Source organism: Natator depressus, chromosome 15 (genome assembly GCF_965152275.1).
Source record: "Natator depressus isolate rNatDep1 chromosome 15, rNatDep2.hap1, whole genome shotgun sequence".
NCBI classification, from domain to species: domain Eukaryota; kingdom Metazoa; phylum Chordata; order Testudines; family Cheloniidae; genus Natator; species Natator depressus.
In genome coordinates this window covers 22,177,638-22,198,255 of record NC_134248.1, presented here as the reverse complement: position 1 = coordinate 22,198,255, position 20,618 = coordinate 22,177,638, and the positions used below count along the sequence as shown (strand labels likewise).

General features: G+C 45.0%; 1 protein-coding gene across 1 annotated transcript in view; it reads left to right on the top strand.

Moving 5' to 3' along the window:
* TMEM132C (transmembrane protein 132C) overlaps window positions 1–17,845 on the top strand; it is a 290,776-nt gene extending 272,931 nt beyond the window's left edge. Inside the window, exons 6-9 of the mRNA XM_074972399.1 lie at window positions 3,594–3,799; window positions 4,419–4,692; window positions 5,833–6,024; window positions 14,928–17,845. Of these exons, the coding sequence (XP_074828500.1) occupies window positions 3,594–3,799; window positions 4,419–4,692; window positions 5,833–6,024; window positions 14,928–16,127 (1,872 nt within the window). The 3' untranslated portion in view covers window positions 16,128–17,845. The remainder of the gene's footprint in view (window positions 1–3,593; window positions 3,800–4,418; window positions 4,693–5,832; window positions 6,025–14,927) is intronic.
* The last annotated feature ends 2,773 nt before the right edge of the window (window positions 17,846–20,618 follow it).

Sequence of the window (20,618 nt, the reverse complement as noted above, 5' to 3'; positions counted from 1 at the left end):
TTATTCTTATGCATGTGCAGACGACGTGTGCCTTGTGAATTGGGCGCCGAGGTACCACCCTCTTCTCCCTTTCACCTGCTCTGAGACACTAGCTTGGGAAACATCCCTACCATCCTGTGCTTTCCTGTGTGTGAATCCACTTCAGAAGCAACCCGGGCAGCCCCAAGAAGGATAGCGGCTTGAAAGTGAAATAGTCAAAAATACTTTCACTGACAGCTGGTAGCTTGGGACTTGCCCCCCGCTGTATTGGGAATATAGGAGCCAAAGAAAGCATGTGTAAGGAATGGTAAGGATGCTTAGACTTGGTGAAAAGACTTTTTTTTTCCCTCAATGCAAGTCAAAAAGGCCTGCTACTCTGGCTGATGCATACCCAGTAATAAATATTAACCTGCATCAATTATTAACAGCAGCTCGGTAGCTACAATAGCCGCTTCCTTAAGATGCGAGGCTAGATACATTTGTTTCGCCATTTGTTCCTAGCGGGCCTATGCGGGTCTACAGCAGCGTTGCGAGGAAAGCTGGAGGTTGGACATCAGCCCAGAAGCATTTACAGATTGAGGATTTGCTGCTATTGTTGTTGTTTTTCCCTGACAGACAAATTGGTTCGGTTCCCGACAGTGTTTGGCTTCTGCTATTATTAAATCATCGCTCTATGTCCAGGACACCTGGGTCAGCCTGAAGGTGAACGTTTTATCACAAACCTTTGATCCGCATACAGATGTCCCTCACTGTGAGTATATCACAGAGGCTCTGTAGAGTCAACCAGCTGCCGTCCCGAAGCAGAATATACCCATGAAAGCCGCCTGCCAGAGAGGGGGAGAGCATAGGGGAGGCATCAGATATCACCATCCCCTGCTAGCCCATAGATATCAGAGTGGGAGTTATTGCGGCGCCAAGCTGCCTAAATTCCCCTCAGGTTCCTCGCTGCAGCACGGGGGCCAGTCACTGCTGAAGGGAGAAAGGGGCGGTGTCAGCAGAATGATTAAAGGAAGGCTCCGATGTAAAGGCTCCCGACTCCGCAGAAGCTGGGATTCCTCCCCATGGAGCGCTAACTTCCCACTTTGCTCCGCGAAACACAGTTTCATAGCAGACATTTGGCACAGTGGGACCGGAACCCAGGCAGCATGCAGCTTTCTACCTGAGTCACAGCCGCTCACTACACGGAGGGGTCATGCGCTCTATGGGGGTGATTTCTAAAGCGCACGAATGAGTTGCACATTAATGGGTCCATGTAGACCCTGCTGGTGCACACTTAAGGTCCCCTCATACGCTTTAATGTAGAACTGCTTCAAACAGCACTATGTCTAAATGCCCCAGCAGGGTCTACATGGACCAATAAATGCACAATACATTAGTGCATTTTAAAAATTACACGTCTGTAAAGCGCATTCCCTCCACGCATAGACAAGCCCTAAGGCTCATAGCACCCCAAAAGGTACGTAAATATTGCTATCCCCATTCTGAGGATGGGGGAAACATAGAGTTAAAGTGACTTACTTGAGACCACACAGGGCATCAGAGATTAGAACCCAGGTCAGAGCCATGATTAGAAACAAGGACTTTGTTGCTCCCAGTTTTATGTTCAGAGCAATAGACCATGTGCAATGATCTATTTACTTGCAGTATATTATTCAGTAGCTACTGTCTCTGTGTGGTGTATAGAGCTCCAGACAGAATGGGTGCTGGGCAAACAAAGATGACAAAGCTGGAACTGAAGCTTTGTAGAAGCCTATCTGTAATGGTCATGGTTTTCTTTAATAAATCCTCCTTTTTATGATGGATTGTGATTCCTGATGTCATAACTCTATACAGTGGGGGAAAAGTGTCACCGTTAACAGGACCATGAAAAGCAAGAGTAACCATCTGGAACAAAAATCTGTATAGCTTTCATGTGAATCATATATAAGTAGTACATATGTCATTGCAGCACATGTGAGATATATGAGATCATATATAGCTCATATACAAACTAATATGAAAGTGTCATCCCTTTTGTAAATTACAGACCGCACTCCTATGTAACATATATTAAAACAGGACACACTGTCCATCTATGTGAAATAAGGGAACATTTCCCCCCTTATGGCCATTAAACATAACTTGGATAACATGAGGCAAAAAGGCTAAACAAACAGGTGGGTCCTGTATTGTACTAGATAGTATTGCATCCAGTGACTAGAATTCACTTACACCATAACCATCTTGAGCGATGGCATCAGTTCATGAAACTGTGCTCAGATTATGTTCTCTGAGGTCTTCCCTTGAAATATTTCTCCTGACTATTACACCAGAAAGTGAGCAGTGCCTAAACTACCAGAGGATACAGATTGGACATGTGCTGTATAACTGGAAACAGTTTAGCATATCTAGCCCTTGGGTTTATCCATGGTCATAGAGGGCACCCATCCGTTTGATTAGCTTGGGGACTTGAGCTATTCCATGTGATAAGCATCATTTGAATAAAGTGGTATGGGGAAAGACAAAATCAAAGGGAGCAGATGATGGTATAAATAGATGTTCAGGTGGGAGGGCCACTACCAGTGCTAATGACTTTCATTATGGAAGATGAAATAGGTTTCTGAAGGGGAGGGAGAAAGCATGTGAATTGAAGATATCTGTTGGGTTTACTTGTAATTTCTGCAGACATGCCAGCTCATTTAGTAATGCAACAGCTCCCATTGCTAGCCACTTAATGTATGATTAATGTGCCGCAAGATTTCCCCAGACGTTTATGACACCTTTAGGAATAGATTTGACAATGACTTTATCACACCGAGCCACTTCATACTATCTGCATCCCTCTTAATGATTTATATATTCTAGAGGGATTCTATTCCATCCCACTAGTACTCAGTAAGGTAATAAATGAGAAAACTCAATGGTCTGTAAATTACAACATTGATTAAAGAAGTGATTACTGGTATAACTCTTACATGACTATGCTAATGCTTGCTTATATTTCAGGACAGTATTTACATGTTAATGATAAATCTGCTGCAGTGTTTAGAATTACTTTATGGCTTTAATCAAAATGTAAACATTCATAAACAGATAATGTTTATTTCAGAGGAAATGAGTATGTTTTTGTTTCCTTTCTCCATGTGAAATCCACTCCAGAGCAAACTTCATCCTCGGACTGATGTGTGACACTAAACAGTGTCACACCAGACTAAAGGTGAAAACTCTGGTTGGGGTAGAGCTTTATATTTAGTGCCTGCATCCAACTAGCCCAGTTCGGGGCCGTTAGGTTTCTTTTGGCCATGTTGTGAAGGAGCCTCTCATTATAAATTCCATAGAGATGTGATCAGCTAGTGGCTCATTGAATAACAAATAGAAAACTCAGCCAGCAGCTTCAGAAATCGTATCCAGTCTTTAGGCATCTCCAGCATAATTATGCCTCCTGAGCCGGTGGAGGATTTTTGTGTTCAGCTGGTTCCATTGTAAAACGCCATCATTAACATGCGTAAGGAGAAGGGAGCCTTTTTTGTTTGTTTTTGTTTTTCAGATGCCAGGTTTCCACTGTGAGCCTGCTTTGTTGCAGCGATTACCTTCTTTTTCTCTCTCTCTTTTCCCCTTACCTTCCTCTCCTTTAGGTTTCTGACAGATGTGACTATGTGTTTGTCAATGGCAAAGAAATGAAAGGCCAGGTGGATGTGGTAGTGAATTTCACATACCAATATCTGAGCGCCCCTCTGCAAATCACAGTCTGGGTTCCACGCCTGCCTCTTCAGATTGATATTTCGGACACGGAGCTAAGCCAAATAAAAGGCTGGAGAGTCCCCATTGTCTCCAATAAGAGGTGGGTTTAGTCACTTAATATATATCAAGCATTTTCTTGCAATGAATGGAGCTGATTTTAACCCCAGGAAGAACAGCTCACAGTACAGAGGTTGTATCTGGATCCCAACTTCCCCCGCCCCCCAGGGTAGTCAGTGTTTTTCAATGGGATATGTGCTCCTAAGTCATTTAGTCACCTCGATGGTCCAGTGGCAGAGTTTGGATTTGAATCCGACCCATAGTTCAAGGGAGACTGGAAGGAGGTTTTGGTTCTGGCCCGTCTCTGCATTCCGGTATTTCAGTGGAGATCTTCAAAGAGAAGACACCAATATCACACGCCTCTCTCGATCGCCTGTGTAATGCCACGAATCAGCAACGAAACTTAGGGGCATGTACCTGTGTGCCACCGCCTGCAATGACAGTTGTGGGGCTCCGTGTACACACTCAATTGCTCTGTTCAAGTCTGCTCAGTTTACAGGTCAAAGATGATCGTCTTTCTGCTCTTAATTGATTTTATTCCAGGAAGTGTTTTCCTTGCTTAGCACTTTGCTCTTAGTTTTCATTTTCACTGCAGGGAAAGGGACTATGAAGGAGTTTTGTCCTCAAACCACTTTTTATGCTTCCTTTTTCTTTTTTTCAAGACCCACCAGGGACAGTGAGGATGAGGATGAAGATGAGCGGAAGGGAAGAGGCTGTGCGCTCCAGTACCAGCATGCCATGGTGCGAGTCCTTACTCAGTTTGTCGCTGAGGACTCTAGCCCTTGGAGTCAGCTGAAGTACTTGCTGGGTTCCGACTGGCAGTTTGACATTACAGACCTGGTGATGGACTTTATGAAGTTGGAGGAGCCTCACATTGCCAGGCTACAAGAAGGAAGGATTTTGATTGGACAAGAAGTAGGAATGACAACAATCCAGGTACGTAAACTGAACTGTTCTGGGTTCTACCATTCCTGCATTAACACCTACATGATCCTGGAAGAGCCAGTAGAGTGTTCTGCGAAAACAGCACTGCTTTGAAATGTAATAATCTGTTGTAGCAAGGCTGTGGCCTCCTAGAATTTCACACACATGCATTCCATCTCGAGTCAATTCAAACAAATAAAGCAAAAGCCCCCGCTTTTGTAGTGAGACAGATCAAACCCTGTATTTCAGCCATCCTTACTGGATGTACACCCCTTGCACCTGTGAACATACTGCTTTCCCACACAGGCTGAGGCTCCCCCTACAGTTCAACTGGCGGAACTGCTGCTTGGAGACGGGAGGCCTGATTTTCAGAGCTACCGAGCACCCATAACTCTAATGGGTGTCAACTGTGGGGGAGGGTGTTCAGTGCCTGTGAAAGCTACTTTTAGGGCCAGATTCTTAGCTGGTGTAAACTGAAGACCATAGTGCTATGCTGATTTCCACTGCCTGAGGATTTGGCCTTCAGTGTCCTGGTTGGAGTCTCGGTAGAGTTTAGTGCACAAACTGCAAATGTAGCCACAGACGGAGGGTGGGAGAGACTGTGTGTGTTTGAGTAGCTGTCCTCTGCTCTCTGAGTGTTCGGAGGTGGATAGGGAGTAGCCATTTGAATCAAGGGGAACAATTTCCCACTTGAGAATGGGCTGCATGCGCCATTAGAAACTTCAGGGATAGAGAAATGGATAAGGAAATGGAAAAATGAAGGACAAATCCGGGAAGATGCGGAGAGCCTCCAGCACCCTTTGAAGCCATTGAGAGTTGAGAAGGCTCAGCCCCTTGCAGGATCAGGACCAAAATTAGGAGGGAAAAGTTGTATTATTTCGAGGCTTATAAGAAAGTAATGGAAATAATGGGAGTAAAATAAGATAGCTCCTAAAGAGGTGTTTGATACAGTGGCTTTGAGCTGTAATCGCTCCATCGGATAGGTTCTCCTCGCTTCCTGCATGAAACCAGCCTGTCTTCTCTATGTACTCTCTCATCCAGTTTCTGGGCCTGAAGCCAGGCTTTTGGGGCAGGAGCAGATGAAGCAGTGAGAGGGGTCACTGTAGTTGTTTAACCCTTTCCTGACGCTGTTCCCTTTCTGTTTCTCCAAAGGTTTTTTCTCCCCTGTCGGACTCCATTCTGGCAGAGAAGACGGTGACGGTGCTAGATGACAAAGTGACCATAACAGACCTCGGGGTGCAGGTGGTGGCTGGGCTGTCGCTCTTCCTTCAGCCAAGCCCGGCAAATAACCGAGCTATTGTGGCTACAACCATTGCTCAGGAGCTGCTTCATACCCCTAAACAGGTAGTGTGCACTCCAGTTCTCCATGCTGCTGGCAGGTTGGGTGGGGCAGTGGGTCATCCCTGCAGAGCTCTGATGAAGTTGCCTCCCCCTTAGCAAGTTTTAGGGGGAAACAGCATAGACTTTAAGTTACGGGTATAACACATTTTTATAGCTGGGCCTTTCCAGCAGAGGGCACCCTGGTGTTGGCTTCTTTTTTTCTTCCCTCCTGCAAATTTGGGCTTAGCCCTTTGGAAAAGTTCCAAACCCCAACGTTCCGAATTGCACGTTGTCTATCTTTTCAAAGCTCCCTTTAAACACCGTGACCTTTGCAGCTCTCCTAAGCCTTTATTACACTTGTTTCACAGGCCATCCGTGCTCTCTGTTTGCCATGAGCAATGCCCTTGATCTCCATGTCCGAGAGTGGGAGAGCCCTGTGCTTCACAGTGATTTAATATTTGGGAGAGCCATAAAACAGTGATGTGAGAAAGGCGAGCTCATTCATTTTCCTGGTGGAGCAACAGCAGGCAGCCTGGCTTCTCTCTCTTCTTTTATTCTTCAGGCTGACTCAGACGGGTTAGTTGTTCAGCTCATTAGGGGACACCGGTGTGTTGATCCTGCTTAATTCAAAGCTGGCACGTTTTCACACCAGCTGAGGGAAGGGTCTCAAGCAGTGAATTGCAGGTCACATAATATGTACGGATACAAGGAACAGAAAACAGCACCAAATTGAGGCAAATAGTTGCCATAGAATAGATTAAAAACAAGGGGGTCAGCAGCAGTGGAAGGGACAAGGGCCTGTTCAATCCCGATTTCACTCAGGGTAGTAGAATACTCTTATTCAGGGCTGTATAATGCCATCCACAGCCACAGCTCTCACAAAACCACTATTTCATCCCTCATAAACAGGGAAGAGCTCGGTTCAGGTTTTATGGCCCATTTTCACCCTGATCACTATATCATTTTCTGGAACGCAAGAATAATGTCGATTGTTTTATAACTCAGTCGTTAGTGGCAGGATGACATCCCAGCTCGAAGAAGGATGTGCTGCCCATCTGTTTAATTTACTTCATCCTGTAATCATCTGAGTCTTATGTAATTAACCCATTTGTGCTCTTCTTTGGGGCTTCCTTTTGGAAACCGCTCTTCTCGACAGATGCCGAGTTGGAAATTGAAGAAGCCAAAGCTAGAAACAAATCTAACCTAGTTAGAGGGCATAGGGCAGAGCGGTATTTTTCTCCTGCAGCTTGTCTGGGAGTGTCACATGCCTGTGGGGCAGGAGGGGTTGCATGTCTCAATGCAGTGTGCAAAGATATTTACCAGCATCCCTTTATGAGCATGGGAAGCCTCTGACCGATGCCTCCTGAATATTGTTCAGCTGAACAGTGTGTTCATGGTGCTGTACCTGCTGTATGTCCCTCCTCTTCCTCACTCTGCAGTGTAGCCCCACTGTATTATGTTGTGTGAATGCACTCATCAAGAAGCAAGAGGCTGCCAAGCACCCTTCCCTTAATGAGGACTGGTTGCTCCACCCCACATCTCCCACAGTCCCTCATACCTCCCCAGCACAGAAGCTGCTAATTCCCTCACACCCTGCCTCTGCCTTTTCTTCCCATCTCCACCTCCCGAGCTAAGAGTGAGGAGGCTTCCAAGCAGTGTGCCTCCCCCAGTGCTCCCCCATCGGGCTGATTGCTGCCCTCAACTTGTGTAGTTCATGCACTTGAGTTCTCCCCTGGTGCCTGATCACCAGCAGTTCCTCCGCTGCCCAGCACAGCTTGCCTTTTGCAGCGGCTCTGAGAGCATTCTGCACCTGCACAGCCATGTTCTGAGGGCATCCGCCATGTCCTTGCTGCAGAGGGCTGAGCTGATTCCATGGGCCATTGAATTTTCCCCATGCTCTTAAAGAGAATCCCGGAATGGCCCCTCTCTTGGCAGAAGACTGGCCCTAGAGGTACAGGTTTCTGAATTGCTAGCAAAGTTGGCCATTATTCCCCTCCTGCAACGGAAAGGGGTTGAAGTAGGACTGGCCGGAAAACAAGAATTCCGTGTCATGACAAATGTCAACCTTTTGACATTTTGTTTTTGGTCCTTAGCAGGACAAACCTGAGGCATTTCAAAAATTTTCATGAAAGAACATGACACACTCCAGAATAACCAAAAGCACAGTGGTTAGGGTGGTAACCTGGGATGTAGGAGCTCTGGGTTCAAGTCCCTATTCTGCCTGAGTCAGAGCAGGACTAGAACGTGGGTCACCCATGTGAATGGCTTTAACTCGCTGGCTGTGGAATCAGTTTCTCCTGTTAAAGCTGTTCCACTTTTTTTTTTTTATGAATAATTAAATATTCATTGGACCAGAGGTAAGACTAACAGGAAAGCCCCCACCTGGGGCGTGGAAAGTGCAGGTCCAAGTCTCTCCTCCAACTCGGGCAGAGCAGGGACTTGAACTAAGGTCTTCTACATCCCAGCTGAGTGCCCTAACCACTGGGCTCTTGCCTGTTCTTGGGGCTCTGGTTCTCTTTCCTTTCGAACCGAAATTCCACCATGGACCGGAGAAATTTTCATCAAAACTCTCACATTTCTGCAAAAAGTTGTGATTTCAATGTATCGACATTTTCCAACCCAAAAATGTTTTAATTGAAAAATTCTCCACCAGCTCTAGTTTGAGGCTTCTAATCCAGCAACTTTCTCCTGCATAAGAAGAATCGAGAGTTTCATCCAGCCTATGGTGACTTTATTTAAGGGGTCACTGCTGAGGCTGAGAAGCCAGACCTTAAACCCACCTTTGTGATCCAATCATCTGTTCTCATGGTCCTGATAAAAACTCCACCTCCCAATCTTTCATCTGTTCTTACTCAGTCCTTGCTCGGAGTAACATTTACATTTCTATCAGTTTTCTGTGGTGTATTTTAAGATCTGATCCTGCTCCCACTGAAGACAATGAACAACTTCCACTGACCTCAGGAGGACTAGGATTGGGCCCGTCTCCTCTACGAGGTGTCAGACAGGATTTGCTGACTACAGTATGATTTTTCCCCTTTTGCTTTGTTCGTGGGAGTGCAGCTTCTGGCTCTGAACCACAATCCACCCAGTATTTGCAAATGCATTCTATGCCCTAACACAGCCAAAGAGCTGCGCAAGAAACCCGTGTCACTCTGTACATTGTGTGCAAAGGATTTATTTGTCTTTTTTTTTTTCTGTTGAGTTAGAACAGTAAAAAGGACCCAGGCATGGGCTTTGAGCCCCCAGCAAACCAAATACTCAGACCAGTCATTCCACCCCTTCTACCAGGCCCCAGAATGTTATCAGATACAAACACACTCTCGCATCAGTCTATGCCTCCATCCAGCGACCGCTCTTCATAGGCTAGATGAAACAAATGGATCCTGTAGCATGCCCTGAATATCAGCCAATCCGGGCCTTTTCGGACCCGGGACCAGAGGATATTTCCATGGCCCTTGTGGAGAACTCCGTAGTATAGTGAGGGGAATCCAGCATCAGTGCCTACAATGCTACAGATGTATTCAGTGGATCATAGGATGGTCATAGGCCATTTAGGTCTGTATAGGTCAAAGCCACCTCATAAAATCTGCCTGACAGTTCATAGACAACCAGTGCAGGTCCCAGAGTGTAGGTGTCATCGTATGTTATCTATATATGACATGCCACTCACCAACCAGCTCTAGCTTCTGAATCCAAGTTGCCTTTTGGTGTCTGAACTTTCAGAGCTGGTCAGTTCAGTGGGGTGGGATATGTACATTGAGAGTCAAATACCCGTATTTGTGATCAGACTCTGCAGAAGAGTTTTGAAGCTTTGCAAATTTGCAATTATGAAAGGTCGCAGGTATGGCCGAATTGAATCAAGGCCTTCGGCTCCATAACAGATTTGTGAACTGTAGGGGACAGATTTTCCCCCTACTGTTCCACCGGCTCTAAATATAACATGAAGAAAACAAGGGAGCTAAAGTCATTTACAAAAGGGAAAATACTGGTTGGCTTTGTAATTCTGGCACATTTATCAGGTGGCATCTCCAGACTGATCAGCAGCTACGAGTAAGCAGAAATGTCATCGTGCACTGAGACCGGCGATGGTGCTGAAGAGGTCAAACTAATGTAAATAGGCACAGTGTGCTAGTCTGGCTAGTGTGGAAGAGGAAATTAGAGAAGTACATGAAGAAAAACATGACCAGAAAGTGTCTTGATGAGTGCAGCGATGCTTCACGTGCTTAGGAAACAGCATGTCGCTTGGAAATCAACAGCTGCTGCAGGAAGCAAATTCTTCATTGCTTCTGAATCAAGTTCGAAGTGATCTGATGTATGGTATCTGACTCACCTCCAGTCTCTCTAGTCACCGGATAAATAATCCCATCTTCCAAGGGATGTTGACAATGATGTAAATTTGTGGTTTATTTGTTTATAAAGAGCACAACTGGATGAAAAGGGGGGGATGAAAACTGGTAACTCCACAAGGTATTTGTTTATGCTTATTAATTAACGAACACGGGCATTTGTCACCTTTGACATCAGACAAGGCAGCAGCTTTGCTGATAATAAGGTTTCAATCCATCTTCATCTGTTGATAGTAATTGGAGGCCCTTGTCAGAGATTTGGAGGGGATTTATTGATGCGGTACATAGGATTTGCAGAAACAGCTCTTTGAAGGACACGGCACTAAATCATTTCTATTTTTTTAAGCCGTTCAGAATTTCTAATCATTTGGGAAAGTTGCTTTCTTCCCTTGCATTCAGCTTGCCTTTAAGTGAAAGGGTCAAGAAGAGGATTTTGTGCCAAATTGACTATTTGGGCAGATTAACTGTATTTTGGCAGGATTTGGGGAAATTCTCTTTTTTTTTTTTTTCCTTTTAATTCAGATTCTCCACTGTCCACGTGTGACAGTTTTCTATTTAATTGGCTCTTTAGAGATTTTAAAATTTAAAAATTCGGTGCAGATTGAAAAGCGTAGCAGGGTGTCTTGGTTAATTGCAGTAAATCATGTTTGTGGCCTTAAACCTCAAATGGCTGTCCATTTACTCTACATTACTTCTGCTTCCCAAACACCAGGATTGTGCTTTTGTGGGGACAGTAATTATAGACAAGGCCGGTAGCACCTACCATGACACTTCCCACTGTGAGAACCTGTTGTCGGTGGCTTACAACTTTACCAAATTTTAACTGCTTGATCTGAAATTTCCCATGCTGGGTGACTGCCTCAGGTTGATTTTTTTATATATATACAGCCAAAACAGCTCAGCCATTTCTGAGAAAGAGACTAGCGATATCCACATTGTTTTGTTCATCTCAAAAACTTTCTTTAAAATGCTCTGCCATCCCACGCTTTGGAGCAGGGACTTTCTGTAAGAAGGGTGGCCTTTGGGTCAGAAGTCTGTTGCCTCCCAGGTGAAAATCTGCCCCAGTTTGGCCAACTTGTAAGATCAGAGTTCACCCGTGCTCAGGGAAGACTTTGTAGATTTTAGCAGCCAACTTCCCGGAAGGATCCCATCCATGCTGGGCATCCCGCAGCGCGGGGCGGAGCGGGACGTTCTTGGCCATTGCAGCTGTGGGCGCTGCTATGGGTTGTGCTGGGTCCGGGCACCTGAACGGAGCACTCCTGTGTTCTCAGTGCCCTACCCCCACTCCCGGCTCAGGCAGCGTGGAGGAAGAAGCTGCCTGATTTGAATGCAGAGGGGGCAAAAGCCAGACTGGAACGGGGACTGAGGGGAGGAGTAGGTTGAGACCAGGAACAAGGGGGGCTGGGACTTCAGGGATAGAGAAATGGACAGGGGGCAGGGGAGAGGGAGAGGAACACTGGGACTGGAAATGGGCAGGGGTGGGAACTGGGATGGTCTAAGCAAGGGAACTGGAAGCTAAAGAGAGAGAGGGGTCAGGGATGGGACTGTGACACCTAAGTGGCGGGGAAACTGAGCTTGGATGAGGAGTAAGGGGCAGGCTGGCCAAGGAGAGTGGGACTGAGAACCAGGGGGAGGGAGAAAAGAGACAGATCTGACAAGGAGCCAGGTGTGGAGGGAATACTGGGACTGGCTGGGTAAAGAGATTGGGACAAGGAACTGGTGGGTGGGTTTGTACCAATACTCCAGGGAGGAAGATGGGGATGCGGAATGTGGAGGGGACCAGAGTCTAGAGTCGGGGAGAGAGACAGATCAAGTGAGGAGCTAGGAAAGGGGGGAACAGATAATGGCTGGGCAAGGAGCCTGGACCTGGTGTAGTGAAGGAGACTGACTTTAGAACCCCTGCCTCATCTGATGCAGAAATTGGAAGGCGTGTAGCGAATGAGGCAGGGGATTGCAGGACGCGAAAGGATGGTCTCATGAGCAAGGCAGTTGAATGCTGCCCAGCAGAACTGGATTTTATCCCAGCCTCTGCTACAGAGGGCCAGATTTCTAAAGGTGTTTAGGCCCACTGATTCCCACTGGTGACGTTCTAGGGTGACCAGATGCTAAATACAAAATATCGGGACCGCCACAGGGGGAGCGCCTTTTCAATCGTTACACTCACCTGGCACGTTCGGCGGCGGGAAATAAATCTTGCCAGCGAAGAAAGAAGTACATGCTGCCAAAGACCTGGACGTGCCGGGTGAGTGTAACAATCGAAAAAGCGCTCCCTCTGCCTGTCACCTCTGCCTAAGGGGAGAAAAAAAAAAGACACACCCGAAACAAAATATCGGGACAAATGGCGTCCCGACCGTACTTCGGTCGGGACGCGGGACAAACTGCTCAATATCGGGACAGTCCCGATTTTATCGGGACGTCTGGTCACCCTACGAAGTTCAGAACCGAATCCAGCTCTCCTGAGTCCCAGTCGAATATCTTAACCACAAAACACCCCCCCCCCTTTTTTTGTCATTCTGTCTCTACTGCCCTCTGTGGTTCCAAAAAACGAGCCATTGGGAGATGACTTCAGTGCCATTTGGGTTCAGTTTTCACTCATACATTTCTCACTAAAGATGGTCATTTTGCCTTTCTTATGACTCAGTGCAAAAAAACCCAACCCACTCATTGTTCCAGAGGTAAGGGAGAAGCAAAATATCAAGTGTGCTAGATTCCCCCAAAGAAGAATGGAGATGGGGTCCCCACACGCACACACGAGTCCATGGAAAGAATGTTCTTTTTTTCCCAGAGCTGGGTTTGCTGCTGCTAGAAATTTCCAAAGAGTAAAACTTACCCACAGTGACAAAAGCCTACTGTGACCACACTGCAAACAGGGGGTGATTGCAGCACATGTAAACCTACCAAAGCTAGCCTTGATCTAGTTAGCGCAAGTACCCATAGCAGTGAAGCCATGACAGCATGGGCTAGCCACCCAAGTATGTACCCAGCATCCCAGGCAGGCTGGTACAGCTCATGCTAAAGCCGATGGTGCTGCAGACTCACTGCTCTTGGTACTCAGAGCTAGATTAAAATTAGCCTGGATACGTCTACACATGCCGCAATCCCTCTCCCCACCCCTCCAGTGGCAGTGCACAGGTACCTTAAGAGTGATGCTTTGCAGTTTTGCGCTAATTTGTTCAACCATCTCAGGTTCGTTTAATGAAAGATCCGTTGTTTTAGTTTCCCTTCCTCCCTCACACTTTTCAGCAGTGCTACAGCTTCAGAGTTACCCTGGCTCTATTTCATCGCTGTGTGCAAAGCATGTCTGAATCACCAAATACTTTGCCCTCTTTCCTGTTGTGCCACAATATATTTTCCCCTTGTTTGGTCCCCAAAGAGCTTTCTGATAGCACTTGGAAAATTAAATATTCCATGCATTCCAACCTTCTGCATAACTAAATGCCCCTTGCTGTTTTCATTGAAAAGCTTTAAATTTAACGAGAAGGGTAGCAATTCCCTTTGTTTATAACCATAGTGTAACAAATTGTAACCAATTGAAAACAATATTGGGTTGTAAATTTGTATTATGATTGGACATTAAAAGGGTGGCGATGCTTTTCCCCATGGTGATTTTCAGCCCAATTGTTTTGATGTACCTGCGTGTAAAGTTATTAAGGACATTTGCAGTGTAGGTCTTGGGAAGAATAGAATTTCACTTTCATGTTTAGTTGCATTTCAGCAGTCTGCCTGCACGTTGCTAACTAAACAAACTAGACACAGAGCAAATGAAAAAATAAAGAAATCTCCTGCAAAGAAAGCCACTGAGACATGGAGAAGTAAATATCTATATCATCTGGATGAGACCCAAATAGAAAACAACTTCGCCTCTTGACCTCTAGCTTTCTGTTTGCTTCTAATGGTACTACCTGCAGGGAACAAACACAGTCCAATTAAATCCAAACCATTTGTATATTGTTATCATGGAGATCACAGCAGAACCCCCACATCCTGCCTTGGCTGACATGGAAATGTAATGGGGTTTACAATTATTTTCAAGGGTAAAGTGTGTTTAGCTGAAAACAAACAGTCCTCAGGCAAAGTAACAACTGTTTTGCAAGTCTTTTGTTTCCTTTCAGGTGACGCATTTTCAAGACATTGTGGCATCTTTCCTCTTCCCTGCCACAATATTTATGCCCTGTTTAATTTGACTGCTCCATGTGACATATTTGCATGGGGAACAACAGGAAAATAAGTGTTCTGTCAAGTGCTTCCAGTAATTTTTCTGTTTTGTCTCTTCCAGTTTTCATGCAACAGGAATGGGTTGGGTTTTTTTAATGGGTGTGTTGTTATGATCTCCCCATATCAATTATTTCACATTTCCATTTGCAAAACCTTTCCATGAAAGATACCGCTGGGATCTTTAATGAAAAATGTGACCAATTTTCTGCCCCATCGGTCAAGACTCAGCTTGTTTTCAGCGTAGTACTTAGCCAGTGCCTCCTGCTTTGTTCAGCTGCATTTCAGAGCTGGGAAGATTAATGAGTTGCAATCAGTTGAGCTGTTTTATTTAAGGCCCTGTCTTTAACCATTTCCCTCTTCCTTTAGGAAGCCATAGTAAGCATCTGGATCCAGTTCAGTGACAGCTCAGTTACTCCATTAGACATTTATGACCCCAAGGACTTCTTCCTTTCTGCCGTGTCGCTGGACAAATCTGTTGTCTCAACCCATCAGAGCTCTAACTGGAAATGGCCAGTCGTGGCAGCAGAAGGTGAAGGGCAGGGCACATTGATCAAAGTAGACATGATGATCTCTGAAGCCTGCCAGAAGTCCAAGAGGAAAAGCGTCTTAGCCATGGGCAACAGCAACATCAAAGTGAAGTTCGGCCAAAATGATGCCAACTCTCACACTGGCAGAGATTATGATGCCGACGAGATTGAAAACCACGCGAGCGACCGGCGGCAAAAGGTATCAGATCAAGAGCGGTATGGCCAGGATGGGCGATACTATGGGAGCTCTTCGGCAGAGCGAGAGGAAAGTACCATCAGAAAAGTCAGCACTACTGCAAAGTCAATAATCAAAAACAAAGTCATGAAAAACAATAGGCAGGATGGAGGCAAACTCTCGGATGATGGCCAGCTGCAGAACATTCCCATAGACTTCACCAACTTCCCTGCTCAAGTAGACCTCCCGAAAAGCAATGGGGGCATGGAGGAGAATGACCTAGTGCAGACGCCCAGAGGCCTTAGCGATCTGGAAATTGGGATGTATGCTCTGCTGGGGGTCTTCTGCCTGGCAATTCTTGTCTTCCTAATAAACTGTGCAACGTTTGCATTGAAATACCGGCACAAGCAGGTTCCGGCGGAAGGGCAAGCCACCATGACCCACTCCCATGACTGGGTCTGGCTCGGAAATGAGGCGGAGCTGCTGGAGAACACAGTGGACGTGTCACCTCAGCAGGACGAGCACACCACTATTATAGACCGAGGGATGGGCCATGAGGAAAGCAACTACCTCCTCAACGGCAGCACTCAAAAGAACATCCAGAGCCAGATCCATAGGTCTGCTGACTCAGGGGGGAAGCAAGGGAAAGAGCAGAAAATGGAACCTTTGCATTCCCCCACATCCAAACGAAAGCGGGTAAAATTCACAACCTTCACCACCATCCCACCTGATGATGGTTGTCCCACTGTCAACTCTATCCTAAGTAGCAATGATGACGATATTAAATGGGTGTGCCAGGATATGGACCTCGGGGACTCCAAAGAGATAAAAAACTACATGGAGAAGTTCAAAGACAAAGTGTAGCTCCTGTCTGGTTTTCTGGGTTTAACCACACCTTGATGCCTTCAGTTCTACAGTATATATTGGGACAGAAGAGGGGAGAAGGAGGGGATCAGGAGGGGAAAAAATCAACAACAACAACAACAAGGCAGTTTCTGTAATCAGGGAAAGAAATTTGTCAAACTGTCCATGGCTTTGGGTTTGTTCATTTGTTTGTTTTTCTCCAACAGCTGTTCATGGATTTGGGCAGTCAATGGAATAGAAATAGCAGAAGGGAGTAAGGAAACAGATTAACCAATATGATGAACTGGGCACGGTGAGGTTGTGAAAATTTATCTGATGGGTCAGAATAATAACAACAATATTACAGACAAGGTACCAAAAAATTTTGTTTAAAAAAAATAAGTGAAAGAAAGTTAGTTAAGAGAAAAGACAGACAAATTGTCACTTTTTAATATTTGTAATAATATGGAAGTATGACCCAGGAAGAGACATTTTAGGGTGTTACCCAAGCAGTTGCTTTCTTTTCCCTCATCTGAAGTGAAAACATGTCCCTGGCATTAAATATGGAGCAGAAAGAGATTATCTGATTTTTTTTTTTCCGTCTATTTTCCACCCCTTGTAGCATTTTTTAAAATGAGTCTTTTTTAAAAAAAAAAATCCAGTTGGTTCTTTATGGACCAAGAAATAATTGTTTTTCTACATTAGCTAATAATAATCTTCCTTGTCATTTCAAGAACTCAGAGGATGAGCAAAAACTAATAATTCCACCGTGAAAACATGGGTCTCGGCTGTTTTGTGCTAGCTAGAACCTTGTTCTGTTTGGAGGAAGATTTAATTTTGCTTTTGGGTGTGGGTGGGTTAAGTTTCCACAACCAAAGTTCCCAAGGGAAGAAATTGCTGTTCTGTGTTTGCATTTAAAAATAATAACCAATAGGAATGACCGGATGTTGCATACTTACCAAATATAAGACCAAGACCATTAAAGCCCATTTATGTGCATAGCCGAATGTTTATTTTTTTGCCAAGTCAGTGAATTCATAATTTGCTCTGTTCATCTTTTCAGTGCCACCAGTTCTCATGGGGGATTGGGAGGAAGGATGGGGAGTGGTACTCACAAATAGAGAAGCAGGTTGTCCCGAGCCCATTTTATTTCCTCTTGTTAGGGGAGCTGAGTTTTTGGCTGGATAATATGAGTTTGGGGAAAGAGATATTCAGATGACCAAGGATCAAGAGAGATCTGGGTCTACTTTATTTTCATCTGTTTCTGTTGGACTAGCACAAACTGGAAAATCAGCTGTTTTTAATAACAAAATATGAATTCAGCAATGCATCAGAAACAAATAGGAGATAAAGGCACAGATAAATGGGTGCCGTTCCGTTGACTTTAATGTCAGTTTGCACGAAATGAGGATATGGCTCAGAATCTAAATGATGGGGGGAAACCACACTCAGAAAACCTATTCATAATTCAGAAGTCCTCATGTCAAATCTTTTTCGGAAAGCAGTGTTACGTCTTGACTGTTAGCAGGGAGCACTTGCATTGTTTGTCAGCCCTGTCTTTACCCGTTGATTCCACTACGTTTTTTTTTTTTTTATTACTAAACTCAGTAGGTTTCTTTTTTATTTTTTTCTTTTCTTGGACAAAATGGACCCTGCCACTTGATAACATAGGAGGTTTTAACACGATATGCCTAGTATGCATTGTAGACTGAAAGAATGTAATATTTATTTATACATGATATATAAATTGTAATTAAAATGCTTTACATGGCTTGACAAGTTAACCTCTTTTTGGGGGGTTGTTTCTGTCTTTTTTTTTTTAATTAAAAAAAAAAAGTTTAAAAAGCAAACAAAAAACCGCTCGACCCTCCCCTGGCCTAATTGCTGAGAAAATGTATAAACTTCTTTTTAAAGAGAGAATAGAAGAATACAGTGGTTTTACTTCTGCCTCTGACCCTACTGTTGTAACCCATTCCCCTCTGCCCACCCACTCTATGGTGGTGATGGTGGACGGCAGGAGAGGACAGCAGGCCGGCAGATTTTGAGGCAGTGTCATTATTAATCATGTGCTTCTGACGTGGGCAACTTTTTTGCAGCCAGTCGTAAGTAATTGTGCTGCTTCTGTGGTTGATACGTGGGCTTGGATGTAGGTACATTGCATTGATTAATAACTGACATTTACAACGCACCTTTGATCCCAAAGGAACCCAAAACACGTTACAAGCTAAGGAAAGTGATACATCAACCGTACATGGGCACTCACTGCATCCTACCCACAAAATGCAGCCACCTCTGGGGTGAAACACCACAGAACCATACAGCGCAACAGGTAAAGACAGGCGTACAATACCCAATTGGAAATCCTGGCAGAATGTATGTAGGCAGATTGTTATTACTCAAAATAAATTTGGCCTTGGACATTTTCAAAAAGTGGTAAAGAATTGTTAATGATCTGAACTAGGCAGGAACACTGATTTTACATCTCGTATGAAGGATGGCACCTCCAGCAACACAATGCACCCTAATGTCTCCTAGGGAATTGGTTCAGTACTGGCTTGAGAACAGAGGGTCACCTATTCAGTCACTGGCACCACTCCCTGCAGTACTTAGTTGCTTCTGAGTGAGTCTGACCCAGTTTGGCATCTAAGATTTGACGGGAGCAGAGCAGGAGGTGGTATCTTCATATAATAAAGAAAACAGTTCTTCTGTAGCACTTTTCATCAGCTGATAATCCCACGTGAAACTTTTGGCTACCAAGAGCAAGCGGCTGGAGGAAATATAGCTTAGACTATGTGCTCACAATGGCAGGGGCAGAATTTATTTTAGGGCCAAATCCAGCCATTTTTAGGAGGCAACGGTTTGGCTTAACAAAATGATTCCAGTCTGGGTAAAGAAATGTATTCTAATTCCTCAAAATGTTCAAGTTTTCATCAAAAAACTGAACCATTTTTCAAGGGAAATTAAAAAAACATTCTCATGAAAAACCGTATTTCTGCACCAAATCTAACACACCGTGTAGATTGTTATTGAGATATGAGTTCGTGCACTGCTGTGCATCTCGAGTTAGCTTTGACTTCAGAGACAATTTTTTTTTTATTCCTAAGAAACACACGGATCTTTTATAAGCAATCGGAATCTCACCGTTTGTTTTGTGTAATGGATTGATCTAATAAAGATCTGCATCTTTCTCTGTGTGCCACAGATTTGGAATTTGGCTGGTTGGTCTGAACTAATAACTGTCTGGAAAGATTGACTTTCCTTTAGTAATGACAAAATTTCTGGCATCTTCCAGACTAGTATGCAAGTTACTGCCCTCTTGGAAAGAGGCTTTCAGTGATGGTGAGCCATGTATGTACCACACTTTCCTTTATCAGTCTTTGATTCACCATGATACCTGAATCAAAACTGTGTCTCTTTACAGCACCTCTAAGGGTATGTCTGCAGTGCAGTTGGCAGTGTGATTGCAGTGCCCGTAGACATATCCAAGCTTAGCTCTAATGTAGCTCGATTGCAGCAGTTCTCAGTGGGCTGTGACCCCTTCTTAATGGGATCACCAGGGCCCAGGGATGAAGCCAAAACCTGAGTCCGACCATCCGGGGCTGAAGCCAAAGCCCACATGGGGCCCTGTAGTAATTTTTGTTGGACTTCAGCATGAGCGAGGCACCTGAGTAAGTACCCAGGGTCCCAAGTGGGCTTGTAGAGACCTTACTGGAGACTATGATGCTGTGGCTTCACTATCATTGGTACCCACAACTAGTTAGATCAAAGCTAGTTTGGGTATGTCTACATGGGCTGCAGTCACCTCTCTGATTGCAGCATAGACAGGCTGAGAGTTTCAAAGGGAGTTAGGCTCCCAAATTCCATTGACAGTCAATGAGAATTAGACACCTGACTCCAAACAGCCCCTTTGAAAACCCCAGCCTGTTGCACTAACATGTACATTTGCCATTCATCAGGAAGTGGCACGTTACATGGCAGATCCCTATGAACACTGGCTGCACAACTCATCACGGGGCTAGTTTCCCCTCACTAGCTTTTCAAGGCCATAATGATCTCCCCGCTATTCCCAATCAGTACGGAACACCCAGCACTCCCTGAGCACATGACACCACAGAACAACGAGAAGCACTGGGACAAGGTAATTGCGGGAATGACATGTGTGCTTTAAATTCAAGCTTGGAGTTTTGCAACGAAAGGTCACCGGGTCCCACTAATCTGGCTGTGGCAGAGCAGAGGCACTGCTGAGGGGAGCTGAAATAAACATGTTTCTAGCTTTCTTCTCCCCTCCCCCCTTCTTAATCCTCATCTTTATTTACCACTTAATTGAGTGACAAAATAGCAACACGGGGAATAGATGCAACACAGCCTCTCCCTGAAGCAAACGGGGGTGGAAAAATAATATCCTAACAGCAGCAGAATGTTTTATGACAACCGCATGCAGTTACTGCTAGCGGCTCTTAGCTCATGGGTTCTCCGCCTGAGGGTCACGGCCTTTCTTCAAATTAGATGTGC